The sequence below is a fragment of the Cervus canadensis genome, chromosome 11 (assembly GCF_019320065.1).
Source record: "Cervus canadensis isolate Bull #8, Minnesota chromosome 11, ASM1932006v1, whole genome shotgun sequence".
In the NCBI taxonomy this organism is placed as follows: Eukaryota; Metazoa; Chordata; class Mammalia; order Artiodactyla; family Cervidae; genus Cervus; species Cervus canadensis.
The window spans coordinates 30,446,421-30,467,504 of record NC_057396.1 but is presented as its reverse complement, the minus strand read 5'-3'; the positions used below and the strand labels follow the sequence as shown (position 1 = coordinate 30,467,504).

The window sequence follows — 21,084 nt, the reverse complement described above, 5'->3', positions numbered from 1 at the left end:
AGTTAATGTGTATTTATACACTTAGAGTGAAAGTAAGTTATTTTACGTCACTTGTCATATCTGCTTTAACCACCTGACTTGATTGACTGACTGACTGCCACCTGACCAGCACCAGAGTGGTTCCTCCTAGACTCACAGGTCTCCACTTAGCAGTGTCCCCTCGTGCCCTCTTAGCACCCCACCTGCTCCCTTTGCCTGAGGTCTCTTTGCTGCCCGCCTCCACCTGTTACCTTCTACTTCTCCCTAAAGACTCAGTTCAATGACCACCTCTTCCATGAAGCCCCTCTGACTTCCCCAGACAGACATGGGCATTTTGTTTCTGGGTTCTTTAGGGGCCACGTGTGTCTCTAGGACAGCAGTTATCACTTGGTCCTGTTTACATGTCTGCTTCCTGCTTGGCCAGAAGCTCCTAAGGAGCCTGTTCTCTGACAGAGGCAAAAATGACCACAGAAACGTGGCATCTGGTAAAGAGGCAGAGGATGGTGCCCGTCACCGTGGCTCTCGACTCTACTGCAGAACGGGGCACTGTGGCCCGGGTAAGAGAGCACAGAATTATTGCATTCTCCAGGCACATGATCATTATTATTTTTTAATTGGAGGATAATTGCTTCACACAATTGTTTCCATTTCTGTTGTAGAGCAGTGAGTCAGCTACACGTGTACACACGTCTCCTCCCTCTTGAACCCCCCACCGCATTCCACTCCTCTAGGTCATCACAGAGTACTTTGATGAGCCCCCTGTGCGATATACCAGCTTCCACTGGCTCTCTGTTTTACATATGGTAGTGTATGTATGTCACTGCTACTTTCTCAGTTCACCCCACCCTCCTCTTGCCCCTTCTGTGTCCACATGTCTGTTTTCTATGTCTGCATCTCTATTCCTGCAAAGAGTCCAGACACGTTTTTTGAAAGTTATCCTTAGACATGATTAATTCTGTTAAAGTTCTGGATTTTGAAAGGGCGTGCTTCAGTTATGAGGAAAGTTGTCTCTTCACGGGTCCCTCCTCAGTAATGCTGAATTAATGAAGTGTCACTTTATAGATCAGACAAATAAGTGCTGACTAGTGCATACAAGAAAGATGCCTTAAGAAACGTCTTGTATTGAAAAACCATAAAGTTCAATTTAAATTATGCTGTTATAAGTAAGTGCTCTTGTTATGGTTGCATAGGGCAAAATTAAAAAAAAATCTATCAATGAACATACACAGAATACCTACTCTATAGAAGAATATTTTTTTGTCAGTATGAGACGTGGGACTCAAAAACACCACCAAACTGGAAGAATTCTATAAAAAAGCATTCTGTGTTTCTGACCAAGTATAATTAGAAAAAGATGATCATAATTTAAATAAAAGTAAAGTTTAATTTTATAGACAACCAAAGGTTTCTCAATGATATTCAAAACCACAGAAAAAGACAACATTATATCACTTAGATATTAATCTTATCCAATAGGAGACTAAATTCAGATCAAACATTCAGTAATAAATGTAACATTTATAGAAGGCTATATGATTATGCAGAGCATTCACATATAACATCTTATTTGGCCATCTAAATAACTCTGGATCTGTAGAAGAAGGTAAACATTCAAGACTTAATTTACCAAAGGTAGTAACTGGCTCTAATAATAATGGGGCTCAAATCTGATCTTTCGATGCCAGATTCCATTATTTAAGTCAGGAGCATGAACTCCTCAGTTTTGAAATTTTTTTTTTCACTTGAGAGTGATAAAATCCTGAATCACTTCCCCTCAAGTATTTAAAAATTACATTCCTTCATAAAAGATGTATAAAGTGCTTACTGTGTGCCATACTTTAGGAATTCAGAGATGAGCCAGCCCTTGTCTTCAGGAGCCCAGAGTCATGTAAAGACATACAGACACAAACATTGAATAGTGCAGCGTGGTGTCATGGGTTTTATGGTGGGTGTTCTAGGATGAGTGAGGAACTCAAGAGTGTCTTAAAGGCAGAGGGCTTGGGGCTGAATCTCAAAATGGAGGGTGAGAGTTTCCCAAGGAAACAGGACAGGGAAGGGTAATTCATCAGCCTGGACAGAGGGCCAGGGGAAACATTGGGTTCAGGGAGCCGTGAGTTCCCAGAGTGTGGCTGGAGCATAGGATGCAGGGGGGCGGGGGGTGACAAAGGACAAGGCTAAACCGGCAGGAAGGGGCCAGGTCACAGAGGGCCTGAGTACCACCCTGAAGGTTTGAGCCTTATCTTGAAATTAACAGGGACCCTCATTAAGCAGCTGGTTGATACGATCTGATTTGTATCCAAGAAGAACACTTGTGACCACAGTGGAGAAGTTAGATTTGCACGAGCTGTGATATGAAATTGCACTTCGAGACCAAAGCGTCAAATATTCATTAAGTTCCTTGTCACCAAGTATAAATGTTTGAAACAGTAACTTAACATTAAGAGGCCAAATGCAACTTTTCAAAGAAATATTGCCAATGAGTACAAGACTATAGGGTCCTGTAATCCCTGGGGCAGTGTTTGATTGATGGGGGGACCTTCAGGAGACAGCCTGGTTAGTGGACAGTCTTTTGGGAGTCACATCATAGAATGGGCTGCTAGAGTCTGTGTGCATGCTAAGTCCATTCAGTCGTGTCCGACTCTGTGTGATTCTACGGACTGTTGCTTGCCAGGCTCCTCTGACCATGGGATTCTCCAGGCAAGAATACTGGAGTGGGTTGCCATTTCCTTCTCCAGGAGATCTTCCTGACCTAGGGATCGAACACTTACTGCATCTCATGCATTGGCAGGTGGGTTCTTTTACCACTAGCTCCACCTGGGAAGCTAGGGTCTACAGATATCATCCTTGTGGCAATATTTTGTTCTTACTCTACCGGAAGTCATATGCTTTTCATTTTCAGACACTGTAGCCTGAAAAAAAAACAAACATTTAGGGGGACCTGTTTTCAGGGTGGATTCCTTTCCTTTCTCGTGACTTAAGGAATGACCCGTTTAATAACAGCTTCCCTTCACTGAGTGTCAGAAGCTTTGTATAAATTCTTCCAATAGCCCTCCGAGGCGGAAATGAACCCCCATAACAGATGAAGAAGCTAAGGTTTAAAGAGTCACTTGCTCAAATATCTAGTTAATAGTACGACCTAGTACATTGAAGAGCCAGCATCCAACCTGTGATAGTCTGACTCCCAAACCAGTGTTCTGCTTTGGTTTCATCTCTTCTCCCACTATATTGTGTAGCCCCTTCCAAGGCTGGGTCCAACCAAAGCTCTTTGCCCAGAGCTTACATAGTCTTCTCTTTCTTACCCATTCGTGTCTCAAATCATATTGTCTCAGAAAGTGAAAGCTTCCCTAAGCATCTTGTTGCACATCCCAGTTATACCTTTATTAAAGAAAGTTGATTCAATGTCCTTTGAGGTGTTGATCCCTACCCAAAATTATTTTGTCAGATGTTTCTCATCAGGTGATTGGATGTAAGTTTCCTGAAGACTGGGCTCTACATCTCTTATTTCCTGTGATATCACTAGCACTGAGGAGAGCATACAGCTGGTGTTCAATAAAGATACGTTTGACTGAGTGACCTGCTGCCTCAGCAACAGCCTCAAAGATGTGCTGATGCTCAGAACGGGTCGTGGATTCTATGTAAGGACCTTATATTGTTTTGAAGGCCATAGGTAATGGAATAACCTTTCTATATGCACGCCGCAAAGTATCTGTAATTTCTTGAAGAAATTACAAGGGAAAGACAGAATAACATGTATAAAGCACTTCCCGCTGTTTTCTGAGCCCATAATAAATTTCACCTTCATCAGTCTTCAAAGTCACATTTTAGAATCAAGATAGAAAGGTAGCTCACTTTTCAAGAGACAATTTCCTTTAATGGTAGATCATAAATTGACTTAATTCTAGTGAGTTTCAGACAAATACTCTGACTACTAAACAAGTCATGAATAAAAGCAAGCACTGAATATTCACTAGCTAAGTATTGGCTGACTGTGATACTTAGGTGCCCTCTAGCGTGTGTTGGTTTTTATATCAATTCCTTGCCTTGCACATCATGTGACTGAGATCTTATAATGCATTCTAAAGGTGATTTTTAAATTCCATATATATGCGTTAGTATACAGTATTGGTCTTTATCTTTCTGGCTTACTGCACTACAATATTATAAAGTAATTAGCCTCCAACTAATAAAAATAAATGGAAAAAAAAAAGGTGATTTTTCCAGTGGATTTTAATGTAAGATAAACAGATCTATGAAAAATGGCGAAAAGATCATGGGGAAATCAAATTTAAAAAATCAGTGGTTCTACTCTGAGCCATTATTTTCAAGCAGAAGTGCAATTTAGGTGATCCTGAGCAATCAGGGAGTATAAAGTTACCCGGGTTCCTACAAAATACTAGATATTGCAAACACATAAGCATGGTTCAAAAGTAAGACATATGAAAAGGCATGAAATGAAGAATTGTGCTCCCACTCTACTTCTGCCCCATACTCTACAATTAACCACCTATGTATTCTTTCTATTTTAAAAGCATACCAAGAAAATATATATATTTTTATTCCTCCCCACTTTTTTTGCACTACGTACACTTTTCTACCACTTTAACTTCTGTCTTAGTAATAATAAATCCTGATAGGTTGTCCATAATGGTTCATGGGGAATATCTTATTTTTTTTAAAGCTATAGAGTTCTCTGGTATATGGATGTACCATAATTTATTACAGATTTCCCAAATAATAGACATCTGGGTACCTTCTAATCTTTCGCTATTAGAAATAAGGATGAAATGAATGATTTTGTACAGGGTTAGTTCAAAACTGCACACATATAATAAGGATACAGTCCTGGGAGAGGAAGATGTTGGGTCAAATTTAAAAAATAATAATTACTAACACTTATATAGCATTCACTATAAGCCAGGCATCAAGGTAAGTACTCTCCATATATTAATTCACTTAATCTTTTTAATAATCCTTTGAGGAAGGAAGGTACAATTATCATCTCCACTTTAAAGATGAGGAAAACTATAGAGAGGTTGCACAGCCTGCCCAAGGTCAGACAGCTCGCAGGGGGCAGTGTTAACCAGCCTGGCTTGAAAGCCTATATTCTTGGCCATTATGCTTTGCTTTCTCAGGAGTGTGTGTAGTATTTGTATTTTAAGTGGATATTAGCAACTTGTCCTCCATACTAGTTAGTCCAATTTGTTCTCTAACCAGCTTGACTGTACTTTTTTTTGCCCAGAGGTTAATAAAAAATTGGGAATTTTATTGGTTTAATTATAGATGAAAAATGGAATCCCAATATAGTATTAATTTGCATTTCTCCTAAATAACCAAAGTTGGATATGTTTTCATATGTTTAATAGCCACATGTATTAATTTTTCTGTAGACTATGTATTCTTATATTTTGTGAATTTTTATATTCACAAAAGATATTGTCTATTGGTCTCTTTCTTACTGGCTTCTAGGAGCTCTTTACATATTAGAGCTATTACTTTGTGATATGTATTAGACATATTTTTCTAGTTCTTTATATCTTGATTTTCTTATGCTTTTTTTTCTTGCAGAAGCTTTTGATATTTATATACAGTTTACCCTTGTACAAAGTGAGGGTTGGGGCACTGACCCTCCATACAGTTGAAAATTCATGTATAACTTTACATTCAGCCCTCCATATCTTCAGTTCTGTAGCTCTGAAGTCAACCAACTAAACACTGTGTAGTACTGTAGTATTTATTTATTTTTAAAAATCCACAAGTAAGTGGACCTGTGCGATCAAACCCATGTTGCTCAAGGGTGAAGTGTAGTCAAACTTATCTGTGTTTTGTAGATTCTGGATTTTGAATAATTTCAAAGTTATATGAGAATTTTCTTGTTTTCCCCCTAGTATTTTATGGCTTAATTTTTTTAAGAGTATAATTTCTTTACAATATTGTGCTAGTTTCTGCTGTACTACAGTATGAATCAGCCATATGTATACAATGGTTTAACTTCTAAAAATTAAATATTTGACCCACTTGGGATTTATCTTGTTATATGATATGGGGTATGTATCCAACTTAATTTTTTCCCAAAAGTCTATCCAGTTGTCTTCTTGGAGAACTCATCATTTCGTCCCAGATTTCAGGTCTTGCCTTTATCAAATAATTATGTCTGATCATATATTCTCACACTAATTTGGTCCTAATTCTAGACTTTCTGTTCTATGTGTCTGTAAATGCATTAAACACAACTTTATTATTTAATTATTGAGGGTTTAAATGTTCTCTGTTATCTAGTGGGGCTACATTCCTTCATGACTCTCTTTTTAAAAAAAATTTGTTTAATTGTATAATTACTTTACAATATTGTGATGGCTTTTACCGTATCTTTCATGACTCTTAATTTCCAGAGCTTGTGTTATTATTCTTGCCTGTTTTTTATGTGAACTTAATAATTACCTCTTCAACCTTTTTTTTTTTAAATGGGTTGACATTTTTACTGGGATGTTGTGTTGTGAACTTCTTAGACTTACTTTCAAATCTTCCCAAATAACAATACACTTAAGACCCTGCTTAAGACCCTGTCTGATTCACTGGGCATAGAGACTTGCAACAAAATGATGGGTTTTCTTGGCTGTGTAGTAGTAATTGACATTTATTCATTCACTAAACAACAGAGATCATTTATCCTTTCAATATTTCTAGTTGTAAGATGTTTGTCATCTCTTTCAAAGAAATGAGTAGGGAAAAACAGATTTCCAAATATGAAAACCTTCCAAACCGATGCTGCTTAATCTAAAACAGCCTCCAAACCTGCCACCCCAACTTCTTACCTCACATCCTCAGCCATTGCAAACATCAAGGGCCAATGCGTAGGGACTTACACAATTGTTACTGTAGGTTTCTGAAAAACCCTCTATGTTTTTTCTGTGTCATCCAGGGACCAGCACTCTTGGCATCACCTGGGAGTTTGATAGGAATCCAGACTCTTGAGTCTCACTCCAGACCTACTGGATCAAAATCTGTATTTAAACACGTCCTAAGGGGGTTCATAAATATCTTGAAGTTTGAAGGAAAAATGATCAATGGTTCTTAAAGGGTGGGCTTGGTAGCAGAAATGGTGTCCTCTGCAACTATGTAGAAAAATTCAAATCCTTGGGCCCCACCCTACCCCTAATGAATCAGAAATCCTTGGGTTAGGTCCAGCAGTCTGCTTTAACAAGCTCTCTAGATGATTCTAGAGGAGGAAAGGAAGGACGAGAAGAGGACAAGGGGATGACAGAGAATAAGATGTTTGGATGGCATCACCAACCCAATTAGACATGAGTTTGAGCAAACTTTGGGAAATAGTGAAGGACAGGGAAGCCTGGCGTGCTGCAGACCATGGGTCACAAAGAGCTGGACACAATTGCGCTTCCAAAGTGAAGCATTAGAATTTAGAATTAGAATTGTGAAATTAGAAAAGCAAAATTAGAATTTCAGTTGCTGCAGGCTCAGGAACCAAGACTCGTCGTTTTCCAGGTGATTCCAATGTGAAGCCGAGGATGAGAACCACTGCTCTAGTGGGGAACAGTGCTTCTCAAACCTGGCTTCACGTTAGAACCACTGAGGGTCTTTTTTAAAAATATTGATGCTCAGGGTCTCATCCAGAGATGTAAACTGGTCTGGGTAGTGAGAATCACATTCCCCCCCACTCCAGATTGAATCCAGCCAGGATTTCAAACCACTGTTCTAGAAATACCATTTCTCCCACATAAACTTCAAATCACAGTAAAGAGAATAAAGTTTGGAGGTGACAGAAGATGGACATCTTTTATTTCCCATATATGTACTGAGCCCTGATAGTATGTTAGGCTAGAAGATTTAAAGATAAGTACAGGGACTTCGCTGTTGGCCCAGGGGTTAAGACTTTACCTTCCAGTGCTGCGGGTGCAGGTTCAGTCTCTGGTTGGTGAGCTAAGATCCCACATGCCTTGTGGCCAAAAAACCAAAGCATAAAACAAAAACTATACTGTAACAAATTCAGTGAAGACTTTAAAAATGATCTACATCCAAAAAAAGAAAAAGAAAAAATCTTAAAAAAATAAAAAAGTACAAAGAATAGTTCCTGCCCATCAGGGAATATATAATCTGTACTGGCAGAAATACCTGCACATACATCATACATAAATGATGTATGACTTGAAAGGAACACATCATTCTATGCTACTGACTCTAATTCAAAAAACAAGTTACACCTATTATTGTATATCACTATTAGGTCAAACAAGTTTGTATCTTTTTTTTTTTTAAGGAATTGGAGTAAAGTGAAGGAAATGTATGTTGGAAAATGGTGAAGAAACAATTTTGAATATAATTAGCAATCAGCCTTTAGACATTTGAATCTGGAGAAAGTGGAGGAAAAGATCCATGGCCACTTCACAGAATAATTCGAGAGCTTAAAGATTGGGCAAACCTGAACTGCTTTAAAGTTTCCTCCTGGGCATAATGAAAGAAAATTATGCTATGGAATCGGTGACAATCAACACACCCTGATATTGTTTGTAAATTAAGCTATAACTATTAAGAAAAATTAGCAATTAAGAAATCAATTAAGGAGCTTATAATAAACCTTTTTTCAGTTTTGTTATTGGAGATATAACTAATTCTTTTTTGCCTCACTATTTGCCTCTTCTCTTTTGAGAACACATTTAAAAATAAAGGAAAAATATTGCCTTCATCTAGGAGAAATTATTGACTATAAACAGCTTTCACAGAATTTATTTGTATTTAAAAATGAGTGACCAAGCAAAATTTAAAATGTCACATAAGTTTCATGGAAAAGTACATTCACAACTAGAACTGAGTAAAAAATGTTGAAAATTCTGTTTGAAGTCAGCTAAGTGTTTGTTTTGATAATCCACTAAAAATACATGTCCACTCCTTTGTTTCATTTTCAGTTACGAAGGCAAAGATAAGACATAATCTTTTAAGACCATAGACAGAGTTTCCTCAGTTAAGAAAAAATCACAAATGTTCACTTTCTTGTTCCATCAGAAAATACTCACAGGTTAGAACAGGTCAGAGTACCCTAAATAATACCAGTTTGAATTTGAATAGGTCTAAAAGCGTCCCTGTGTGTGTGTGTATGTGTGTGTGCACACGCTTAGTGGCTGAGTCATGTCCGACTACCCTCAGCCCCATGGACCATAACCCTCCAGGCTCCTCTGTCTATGGAATTTTCCAGGCAAGAATACTGGAGTGGGTTGCCATTTACTACTCCAGGGGATTTTCCTCACCCAGGGATCGAATCTGTATCTCCTGCATTGGCAGGCAGATTCTTTACCACTAGCACCACCTAGAAAGCCCCAAGGGCATCCCTATTTAATATAACAACCTCTCATTCATGTTTGAAAATGATCCCATATTGTTGAGTGATGAATTTCAAGCTGTTTCCCCAATAAGGGTGGTGGATGCACTGATCCAGCCCTTCTATTTTCCATGTCCACAAACATGTCCCCTAGGAGGTGGGTTGATGTGAGCTTTATGTGCGTCCATCAAATAGAGCTAAGTTTACTGGCTCCAGTAGGTCTCAAATCCATCATCTGGGGTAGAATAAACCCTCAAAATGATCAGATGAGAAAGGGAGGGGACATATTATTATTCCAATTTTATAGACAGACTAAACTTTATAATCATTTTGCATCATTTGCACAGGTTAAAAGACAGTACAGTGATTATCAATGGGAGTTGGAAAGATAATAGAATCACCTGGATAATAATAATAAAAAAAATACCCATGTTGTACCCTGCTGTCCTTGCACTACCACCACACACACTGACACACACACACACACACACACTGCTGCTAAGTCGCTTCAGTCATGGCTGACTCTGTGTGACCCCATAGACGGCAGCCCACCAGCTTCCTCCATCCCTGGGATTCTCCAGGCAAGAATACTGGAGTGGGATGCCATTTCCTTCTCCACACACATATATATAGAGATACACACACACACACACACACACACACACACACACAGAATCTGAGCTGAGAATCGCTTCTGTCACTTGCTGTTACTGATATGAGTGTGTGATGTTATCTCCAATGTACTAGAGGGATTTAATAGGATCAAAGACCAGTTCTTTCGTGGGAACAAAGGCAGCCAACACAGAGAATCAAACCCTCAGCGCTGTATTTTATCTAATGGAGTTTATAGTTAAAAAAAACAAAAACAAACCAAAAAACCTACGGTTCCTTGGATGGAAACATTTTGGATCTAATAATTGAATTACAGCACTGTAAGCCATTAATGACTTCTATTTTGCTCTTAAGAATTTGTGGAATAATCCCCCCAATTCTTCAAAGAGGGGCAAGGTACAGGGTGTTTGTTTTACTTAGGCAGGCGCTTACAGTGACGTCACCACCCCAAAGGAGGTGATACCCAGCTACTTCAAGCAGAGGCAAATTCCCGTCTAGTGCCCAGAAGAGATTTTTTAAGAAGTCGCTACATACCTGTTCCAGGTGACCTTCCCCCCTTTTTTTATTGTGAAGTTGAAGGTAAGAGTCCATTCTTGGAGTGGGTAATCCCAAAGTCAGCTTGTTCTTTTCCACAAAATATTGTTTGGACTTCCTTCGCCGAGGGCCGCGTGATCCTGGCAGGAATGCCTGGCTGCGTGAACTTGAACTCTTCAAGTACTGAGAGAGGGTGCTGGACTCCTCCTCAGGGTCGCTGTCACTCAGCACGGAAAACGGCTCGGGGCGGTGGGTGCTCAGCTCGTAGTTCGGGCTTACGAATTCACTCCCAAGTAAGGAGGCTGTGCTCCGTGGCCTCTTCTGTTCACCTTTGCCCGCTGAGAGGTCCATCGAGGGCTCCTTGGAAGGGTAGAGTGGGTTCAGAGTCAGATTTTCTGTAGAGCTGTCCACAGACTCCGGCAGTGCTTCTACAGGCAACAGCTTCTCCTCCTCTTTCTTACTCTTCCAGTTTGGATCGTATCGGAGGTGTGAATATTTGTCTTCTGTGGGTTGTTGGCTGCCCAGAGCAGAAAAGAAATGTCAAGTCCTTCATCCAAACAGTCTACTCATTCTCTTCAGCTGACCATCTTACTTGACATCAATCTCCATCTTTCTCTTACAATTTTCCTTTTTATTATCTAACATGTGAAAGACACGTCTCAGGCTCAGACTAGGCCTATACACTACACATAAGGGCAAAAAGTCGTCATTATCTAAGTTCATTGAAATATGGAATAAAAAAGGGGGATGGTTCATTTCTAAATGCTGGGAAACCCAACATCTGTAACATTAAACCAGTGAAATCATCTTGGTGCGTGCTATTACTTAGACACACCATAAGTTGCATAAGTAATAAGCTGCTGAGGATAAAATGGATTTCACACTTAGCTGGTGATATACACATTTAGCTGTTTATCAAAGAAGGGATATTCGACCATTGCCTGGACAACGACTCAGTCTGCATCTTTTGTGGGAGAAAAGCAGGATTTATGCCAACTGAACACCTATACAGGTTCATCTTCCTGTATCAGTGATTTTTATTTGTCACTTCATTTTGTCTTTGTAGATTTTTCAAATATGCTATGGGAAGATCTCTCACATTTGGGATCAGACGTTGCCTCTGAAAGCTCTCAGCTCATATTCTCTGGGTCACGTCTGTGTACACAAAACTCAGTAGACAGGTCAGCGTGTGTTTTAAGCTGTAGAAAAGCCCTATATGAATAAAAAGTTAAGCATAGGGTCCTGTCTGGTCCATATGAATGGGTCCATAATCAGTACATATGACCTCAAATCAAGTCCTCCCTTTTTCCCTATGACGATCTCAATTTGTAAAGCACCTCCTAGTCTTAATCAAAAAAGGAAAAAAAGAATGCTGGTAATATGGGCATATTTAATGGCCTCTTTGATCTTCAAAAGCTAAATGGGAGAGATTTTCCTTCCTCGAGTACAGTAGATGCAATCCTCTAATCAAAAAGAAAATGTAAATCATCTGTGCTTTTTATGCTATTTGATATTCCCGTTTACAGAGGACATAATTTTATGCTGGGTAAACAAACTAATGGTGCCCCTAATGCTAATTTAGTCTTCTTAATGTGAACCTAGATTTCTTTGATTTGATGTAAAGCAAAAACTAGAGCAGAAAGCCCCAACTTCCATATCTTGCTAAATTGTCACTTTGAGTTTTTAGTGTCTTTTTTTTTTTTTTTAAACCATGATGCAAGGCTTGCTGGATGGGATGTCAGTTCCCCGAATCAGGACGGAACCTGGGCCACAGTGGTGACAGTCCCGAGTCCTAACCCCCTGGACTGCGGGGGAGTTCCCCTTGTCACTCTGAATTTGTAGTTCACATGTTAAAATGGAAAACTTATTGGGATGGACTGCTCTTCCTTTTCTTTTTTTTTTTGCTCTTCCTTTTCTACTGAGGGAAGAAAAATGACATTCTCCTCCATCAAAGCACCTGGATGGATGGTCCATGATTGTCAGGAAACTGACATCAAACCATGTGACTCATCACTCCCAAAACTCCACAGGGCTGCCTGCCTCTGGGGCTTTGAGGAGGTCTCCGTGCGATGTCCTCTACTGACCTTGGGGCAGGGGTTGGTCCAGCAGGGCATGATCTGGACTTGGGACTAGACAGACCTGGACTCAAGTCCTGGGTCCATCACTACCTGTCTGTGCCTCAGTTGGTAGACCATGTCATCTCTGAGCCAGTTTCTCTCATCCGTAAGTTAGGACTCAGTTATATTTATTCTTGCATAAAATCCAGATGAGACAATGGAGCTTAATTCATGTGCTGTATTTGTGTTTAGTTCACTGTTCACCATGGCAACTGTATCTCCTCACCTAGGTCAGGTCCTGAGCAGCAGGGACTGAGGGCTGGCCTTCCTTTCCCTAACCTCTGCCCTGTGCTATGGGCAGAAGAGGTAAAAAGTGATGCTTAAATCAATAACTGAGCATTAGATATTTATATTTTTTTTAAAAATCCAACAGTAGTAAATTAGGATTTAAACATGCAGAAAAGCTGTTTTCTTTGGACCAAACCAGTGGATGACTTTAGGGCTTATTTTGTGCTGCATCAAGTATAAGGTTCAGCAGTGGTTGTTTAGATGGGGAAGAAAAGATGAAAGTACATCTTCAAGTAAATAAAGATAGAAAATATTTTTTAAATGAAGAAATGTGCCATTTTCCCATATCTATGATATATTCAAAGGAAAATGTGAGTTTAACTCTCCTCATTCATTCACTTGATTCGACAGAATTTAACTTTCCTCATGCATTTGCTTGTTCAGCGATTCTATAGATGTTTATTGAGCACATGCTAAGTTAGGGGGAGGTGGTGCTAGTGGTCAAGAACCCGCCTGTCAATGCAGGAGATGTTCGATCCCTGGGTCGGGAAGATTCCCTGGAATAGGAAATGGCAAGTCACTCTAGTATTCTTGCCTGGAAAATTCCATCATGTCAGAGGAGCCTGGTGGTCTACAGTCCATGGGTTTACAAAGAGTCGGACACGACTGCACATCCCCACACAAGTTAGGGGGAGATGGTGGTGAGCTCAGCTGGGGATATACACCAGGAAGTGAGCGATTTCCAACTGGAGTCATGAGTGTGCCGAGCTGGAGAACAGGGCCAGGAGGACTCAGGAGGGACATCCAGTCCCATCTTGGGAGAAAGGGAAGCTTTCTGAAGGCATTGATGGCTTAGTTGATACCGAAGGCTAAGAAGTGCAGAGAGTCTAAGCCAGGCTGAGGAAACAACTTGTAAAAAGCAACAGGGGGCAAGAGAACATGGGGCTTTCAAAGGACAAATTTTGCCTGGATAAAGTGGAGGGTAGGAGTGGGGACGGTTGAAGAGTGAAGCTCAGGGTTAAGCCGAGGTGAGATTTTGCAGGGCTTTGTAAATTCCATGAAGGGTATGGCTTACCTCCATTAACTTGAAAGTTTGGATTTACTTTAGCAAAATCACTCAATTAGAGAACAAAGTAAGACATAGATACATTTGGATAGGCACAGTACTGTGGTGTTCAAAGGGCTTATCTACGGTTATCTACGGCTTATGTACGGTTTCAGGGGGAAAGTTTTAGAACAGGTAGCCTCCTTCTTTGCACTATTTAAAGCAGGGGTTGGCAACCTTAAAGGTGATACATCTGGGCCTCTCTGGTGGCTCAGTGGTAAAGAATCAGCCTGCCAATGCAGCAGATATGGGTTCAGTCTCTAGTCCAGGAAGATCCCACATGCTGTGGAGCAGCTAAGCCTCTGCACCACACCTATCGGGCCTGTGCTCAAGAGCCTGGAGCAGCAACTACTGGGCCCGTGGGCTGCAACCACTGAGGCACGTGAGCCTAGAGCCTGTGCTCCACAAGAGAAGCCACCGCAGATAGAAGCATTAGCACCGCAACTAGAGCATAGTCCCTGCTATCCACAACTAGAGAAAAGCCCGTGCAGCAATGAAGACTCAAAAATAACAGACAAATTCTTTTAAAGTGACACATCTTATTGGGGCCCACTGCTTTCCTAGGGTGGGTTGTAGAGTGCTGGCTCTGGGAAGATAGCACATATTAGGGCGTGCTGATCTAGGGAATGCTTATAATGAATCTCCATTTTTAACCTCAGAGCAACCCTATGGGGAGGTGTCCCTATTATGCCCATTTAATAGATGAAGAAACTGAGGCTTGGAGAGTAAGGAGCAGACTGCCTGCACTGAGTTACCCGTGCTGCCAGTTACCGTGGGAGTGTGGGCAAGTTATTGTACTTCTCTGTGCTTCAGTTTCCTTATCAATAAAATGAGGATGCTAATAGTACCTACCTAAGAAAAGATGATAGTACCTACTTCATAGTTGTTGAGAGTATTAAGCACATTTGTATACATATATATGCTGAGAACTGTGTTCTTTTTTTAAAATATAATTTTCTTATTTTTTTGTGTTTGCTTTTTAAAAAATATTTTTGGTTGTGTTAGGTCATAGTTGCGGCACACGGGGTCTTCGTTGTGGCATGCGAGCTTCTCTCTAGTGGGGGCTTGAGGGCTTAGTTGCCCCGCAGCATGGGGGATCTTAGTTCCCTGACCAGGGATCGGGCCTACATCCCTGCATCGCAAGGCGGATTCTTAGTCACTGGGCCACCGGGGGAGTCCCTAGAACTGTGTTCTTGGCACAGAGTAAGGAAGGTCCCAGGAAGGGTCTGCTGTGGAAGCGCGTGCCAGCGAGCTCCGTCATGCGGCCTGTTGCTGTGCTTCCTGTTCTGTCTCATGACACCACACTGCTTCCTGCTGATGGATCCCAAGGGATTCTTTTCTCCCTCAGGCCTAAGTTATTTCCAGGACACACTGTTGTCTCCTGATGCACTAAGTGGCACCTTAGTGGCCTGAAAGAATGAATATTCCATCTTAAAAAATTAAAAAAATTTTTTTTCCCAAGAACTAGGCATCATGGAGAATCTGTTTGAACTGTGATTTAGGAAAATGGGATTAAGAAATGTCTGTGTTTCCACACAATGAGAAATTTTAGGCACTGCTGAGAGATGATGAGGAAGATAAAACTGGGAGAATTCAATTATTTTAGACTTTCAGAAGGAGATGTAATTTCTAGCCTCAACAAATTGCCATCGGACACCGCCCACAGAAGCAGTATCACACACCTTGGAAAAGACGGGTGTTTTGAGTGAAATCTGGAAAATTCAGAAGGTTTTGAAACAAATCAGAAATACTGAGTTGCTCTGGCTGTGAAAGATATTTTTGAACCAATTGTTTGAAGAGACACTCTAATAATGTATGTTTACAAGATTAGAATCAGAAAATGTGGCTCTTCTAAGAGCTTTAATTATACTGTACTGCGTACACCTACAATGACTATCTTAAAACATCCCCCTTTCTCTTCCTTTTGATGGAAACCATATGTAGGGACAAATGGGAGGTTATGTTTTGCAAACTCAGGGGCGTGAAAAGCTTTAATACTTCATGGAAACAAATCTAATGGTTGAAATAGAACATGATACTAAAGAACCCCATTGTTCTGAGCTTGTGTGCTGAGAAGCTCCATTGTGTTGTGTGGTCCAGGTCAACACACTGGAACAAAATGAGTGTGAAGTGCTCCTTCATCAGTAATCATGTGCACACACAACACACACCTTGTTTTCTCCCCATTGGATAGGGAGGTTAGACAATGAGTACACAATGCTTTTGTTGCCATTCAGACAACAGATGCCAGGTCTGCCCTTCAGATGCCCAGGTTAGAGATGGATGCAGAGAGGAAGGGGAGGGTGGTCTCCTAGGCATATGCCATCCTATTTGCTGTCTCTAATGGACCACATTTGAGTACTGACTGTGACAACTTCAGTCCAAATAAAATCAAATCTCCATTTGACGAAGAGCTTCGTGTTCAGTTGAGTATTCAATCAAAAAATTACTAAAATTAGAGCATGTTTCTAGTACAATTAACATCCTTTGCACTCATAATAAAATATTCAATAACTGGCCATTTTGCCTGTCAAGGAGGTGAATAAAAGCATTGCTATTAATCATTTAGCAGTTATTTCTTTGCCACTTTATTTTAAGTAGGCAGTTAAATTGAAACTGCACATGTTATTATTGATTTAGGTTTAATTTAATCCTTTTAAACAGAACAATTATTCCCAATTTATATGCCATTAAATCTTTTATGGATATGAACAGTAAATTCAATTTCTGTTTAAGTGTACAGTTTTTAATGCTTCTTTAAGGAGCAATAAAACTGACAATTGTTTCCAAGGATTTCTGAATTCTGTGCTCATCGTAATCTTTTTATCAACAGCTTTTAAGTAAATAAAATGAAATAAATCCCAAAGGATCAAAAAAATCACTTTTGCAGGTAGGAAAGAAAAAGGTTTCACAAGTATATTGAAATCCTTTGGGAAGGCTATTTACAACCCAGAAAATTTCATCTAATACAGGCATTTATTCTGCTAAAAAAAATATTAAACATTTTAATAGAAGAAAAGTAGTTTAATGAACCAAAGGCCAAAGACTATCCACAAGTGAAGGGGTTGGATTGTTCGCTGGTGAATTTTGTTGACTGCAGTCATACGGTTTGGATGATTCCAACCAAAGTCTCCCTTTTTTGACAACAGCTTTTGGCTGCAAAATAACCAAATATTTGCACCAGGTTCTTATTAGTACCAGTCTTGATTCACGGACAATCTGTGAGTTAAAATAAATTATCTTAAGAGGGCATGCTAGTAATTGCAATGTGAAATTCCAGTACCTTGTTTCCATTAAGATTATTTTACGTGAAACAGAGGCTGCATCCTCACAAGGGAAATGCTGTATGACAGAGAACCTATTTAGAAACAGAATTCCCCTCCAGTGAGTTTACAATGCTCCTGCCAGACGTCTTCTGTGGAAGGCTCAGCAGTTCTTTTAATTCTCCAGAAACAGTAGCTAAAAGGCAGAGACCCAGACTGACAGTACTTCCAGGTGCTTACACTTTCTTTAAATAGTTTCTTGTACTTTTTTCTTTTAAGATTTTTTTTTTTTTAATGTGGACCATTTTTAAGAAAACCCACTCCAGTATTCTTGCCTGGAAAATTGCATGGACAGAGGAGCCTGATGGGCTACAGTCCATGGGATTGCAGAGAGTCACACAACTGAGCGCGCGCACACACACACACACACACACACACACACACACACACACCATTTTTAAAGTCTAGATTGAATTTGTTACAATATTGTTTCTGTTTTATATTTTGTTGTTTTTTTTTTTTTTTTTGCCAAGAGGCATGTAGGATCTTAGCTCGCTGACCAAAGATGGAACTCACATCCCTTGCATTGGAAGGCAAGATATTAACCACTGGACCACCAGGGAAGTCCTCTCTTGTATTTTAACTGCCAGATACTAATGGCACTGGAATTTCAAGGTAGCTGTGATGTCATTGGAAGAGCACTGGAGGTCTTGACACCTGAGCCCTAGTCCAGATTTTGCCACTGAGCAGTTATGTGAACTTGGGTAAGTTTCGTATCCACTCTAGGCCTCAGGTTCCACCTTTTATTAATACAGTAAGGGATAGGCTGAACTTTAAAAGAACAAACAGCTCTAAGAACCCACCATTTAAAAAATTGAATTGGGCCTATCATGGGAAACTCAGCGATGCATATAGAGGTTGGGGGGAAAATTTTAAATTCAATCCATTAAAAAATTATAGTAACCAAAGACTTCCACATTTCCAAATTTGTCAGGGAGTAGAAACAGATGAATACAGTGAAGGTTGTGAATTAAACTTATCTCCTCAGTTACTTGGTTATAATCTTCCTCTTGATAAACTGGCAGTACTGTAGGTGATGTAAATTTCAATAACACATTGTGAGGTTTTAAACTCACTATTTATTTACTTATTTTAACACAATAACGCATCCCCATTTGGAAATAAGCTGGAAAGGAACTCATGGTCGTCTCCGAGGGCAATAAAACCCCAGGAGTCATGGTAGCATTAGCATTTCTGGCAGGGACTGTGCCTCTAATAGACACAATTCATGCCCATGCACACACTTCACTTCCTCCTCTGACTGCTCGTCTGTCATGATGGCACAATGCCTGCTCTGAGGAATGCGTCAGGGTTTGACTGCTGCATAGATTGTGAGCAAGTGAACATAAGACAGCAGTGACCAATACTTATGACAGCAGGTCACTTTGATATGATGATACCCATGTGATCAGAAATAAATGACCAGCATGCTATTAGCTATTGCCAAATACTGTGTGAACCCCATAGGACTGGGTACATATGCATGCATGCTCAGTCGTGTCTGACTCTTTGTGACACTATGGACTGTAGCCCGCCAGGCTCCTTTGTGCATGGGATTTCCCAGGCAAGAATACTGGAGTGGGTTGCCAATTCCTTCTCCAGGGGGATCTTCCCGACTCAGGGATCAAACCTGTATCTCTTGCATCTCCTGCACTGGCAGGCAAATTCTTTACCACAGAGTCACCTGGGAAGCCCTTGGGTATAGAGTAGAATGCATTTGAAGAGGTTGGCCAGCCAATGACCTTAAATGGAAAATCTCTCTCATCAAGACAACATAAATTAACATGGATGAATGTTGCTGGAAACCAACAGGAATGAAAGTTGATGCCTGGAAGCTCTCAGAACGTTCTTGATAAAACTAGAATGTTACACCTAGCCTCAAGTGTCTTTACTCTCCCAACCAGAGGGGTAAAAAAAATCTCTATGACATTTATGAGAGGAAGTAATCTCTCATCAGCTCAAATATATCTTATGTGCGAAATTGGAGAGGGAAGTTAAAATTCTGAGTTTGGGTTTTTACTAAGTCTCTCTATCTACTTTTGGTTTTGCTTATCCCATACTAATATTTAAGTCCTAGAAATCACCATTCAGTACTTCACTTGATTCTTGTATTATTAATTGGAAACAACATATAGTCGTCCCTGGTATGTGTGAAGGATTGGTTCCAGGACATGCCGAGAATACCAGATTCTGTGGGTGCTCAAGTGGCAGGACCCACCCTCTGTATCCATGGTATTACATCCACTAATTCAACTAATTGTGGGTTTTGTACTACTGTAGTACTATTTATTAACAAAAAATCCTCATGTGAGTGAAACCATTCAGTTCAAATTCATTTTGTTCAAGGGTCAACTATATATATATATATATATATATATATATATATATATATATATACACACACACACACACACACACACACACACACACTACATATTTATATATAAATACTACATATTTCATACATATATATGTGAAAGCTTTTGAGAGGAAAAATTATATACTACCACAAAAGTGCAGATGATTATTCCTGAGCCCTTTCCTTACTTTCAGTCTGTTCTGAACATTCAAGTTAACTGAGAATACCTTCCCACGCCTGTCTTCCTCCCAGTAATTTCTGGCACAAGGTGGTCTGTTAGACAGAATGGGGGATATTTGGTGAGGGCTCTGCTTCCCAGGTGATGAGAGAGGCTTCACTGAAGGAAAACATTCTGTTTTCCAGGAGGGAAATATATGCTGGGGAATATAGGCTACTGTGACCCTGTTCTTATGGACTCTCAAAGGATGTGAATCTGAGCAAGCTCTGGGAGGTGGTGAAGGACAGGGAAGCCTGGTGTGCTGTAGTCCATGGGGTTGCAAAGAGTTGGACATGACTGAGTGACTCAACAACAACAAATGATCCTCCTGCCCAAAAGTAAAATACCATTAATGTTTATGTGTTCTGAGGACACAGGATCCGTTACAGATTTGTATTACTTAACTAAAATTTATCATTTTATATGCATATTTAATCTGGCCTTAGTCCATACTGAAGCTGTTACAGCTTTAATTTCTGATAGCAAAACTGAGTTCTTGACCAGATCAGTCCTTGATCACCTATCCATATACATAAAATTGGAGACATAGACTTTGGAGTTAGAAGACAGTTCATTCAGTTCAATTTCTGGCTCGGCTACTTAGTAGCTGCGTACACCTAACAAAACTTTCAGAGCCTTGGTTCCCCATCTGCAAAATGGGGATAATATTGTCTAAGAGCCTCTTGCTGGGATAAATGAGATAGTATATATCTAGCAAATGGTCCTCCAAATAGTAGCTAATTACATTGAAGTATTTTTGTAAATAAAACCTTATCAAACACATATACCAGTTACTGTATTGCTGCTTTCTGATTTTTTTTTTTTTAACGTATGAGGTTTCAGCGGGCCACAGGACTGAAGAGGTTATTTCTAATGCTCTAAGAATTACATTGATCTCTTTTTCCCTGAGTGCCGAGTGTCATAAGGCTAATTCTGGAGTGGGGTTTAAGGATTATCACGTGAAGATCCTCTTTCCACTCTTGATTCATTCACTGTAGTCAATGCTGCTCAAATTTCTATTAAGTAAAAGGTTTTTTCTAATCCATATACATTGAGCTGAGGCTTGACTTTGCTGAGGTACAAGGGAGTAATTGCTTTGAGGAGGTTCTAGTAACATCAAAACACAAGAGAAGAGCTCAAGTGACTTGTCAGGCAGCTTTTAAAATGGTTGCCCATAAAAGCAAGAAGAAAGAGATTTTGCTTGGTTTTAAGGCAAGGCTTTGACTAATTATTTTGAACTACAGTTCCCAGAATGCTATCTACCTGACAGAAATGAAAGCCC

At 40.0% G+C, this 21,084-nt stretch overlaps 1 protein-coding gene across 4 annotated transcripts in view; it reads right to left on the bottom strand.

Moving 5' to 3' along the window:
- The window catches only part of JHY (junctional cadherin complex regulator), an 85,625-nt gene that overhangs the window by 50,832 nt on the left and 13,709 nt on the right, over nt 1-21,084 (bottom strand). For 3 of the 4 annotated variants that reach the window (XM_043481814.1, XM_043481815.1, XM_043481816.1), the window contains one exon: nt 10,454-10,970. In XM_043481814.1, coding sequence (XP_043337749.1) covers nt 10,454-10,970 — 517 coding nt within the window. Of the gene's footprint in view, nt 1-9,510; nt 9,570-10,452; nt 10,971-21,084 lie in introns of those variants that run through there. The other variant, XM_043481817.1, reaches the window with a different exon arrangement.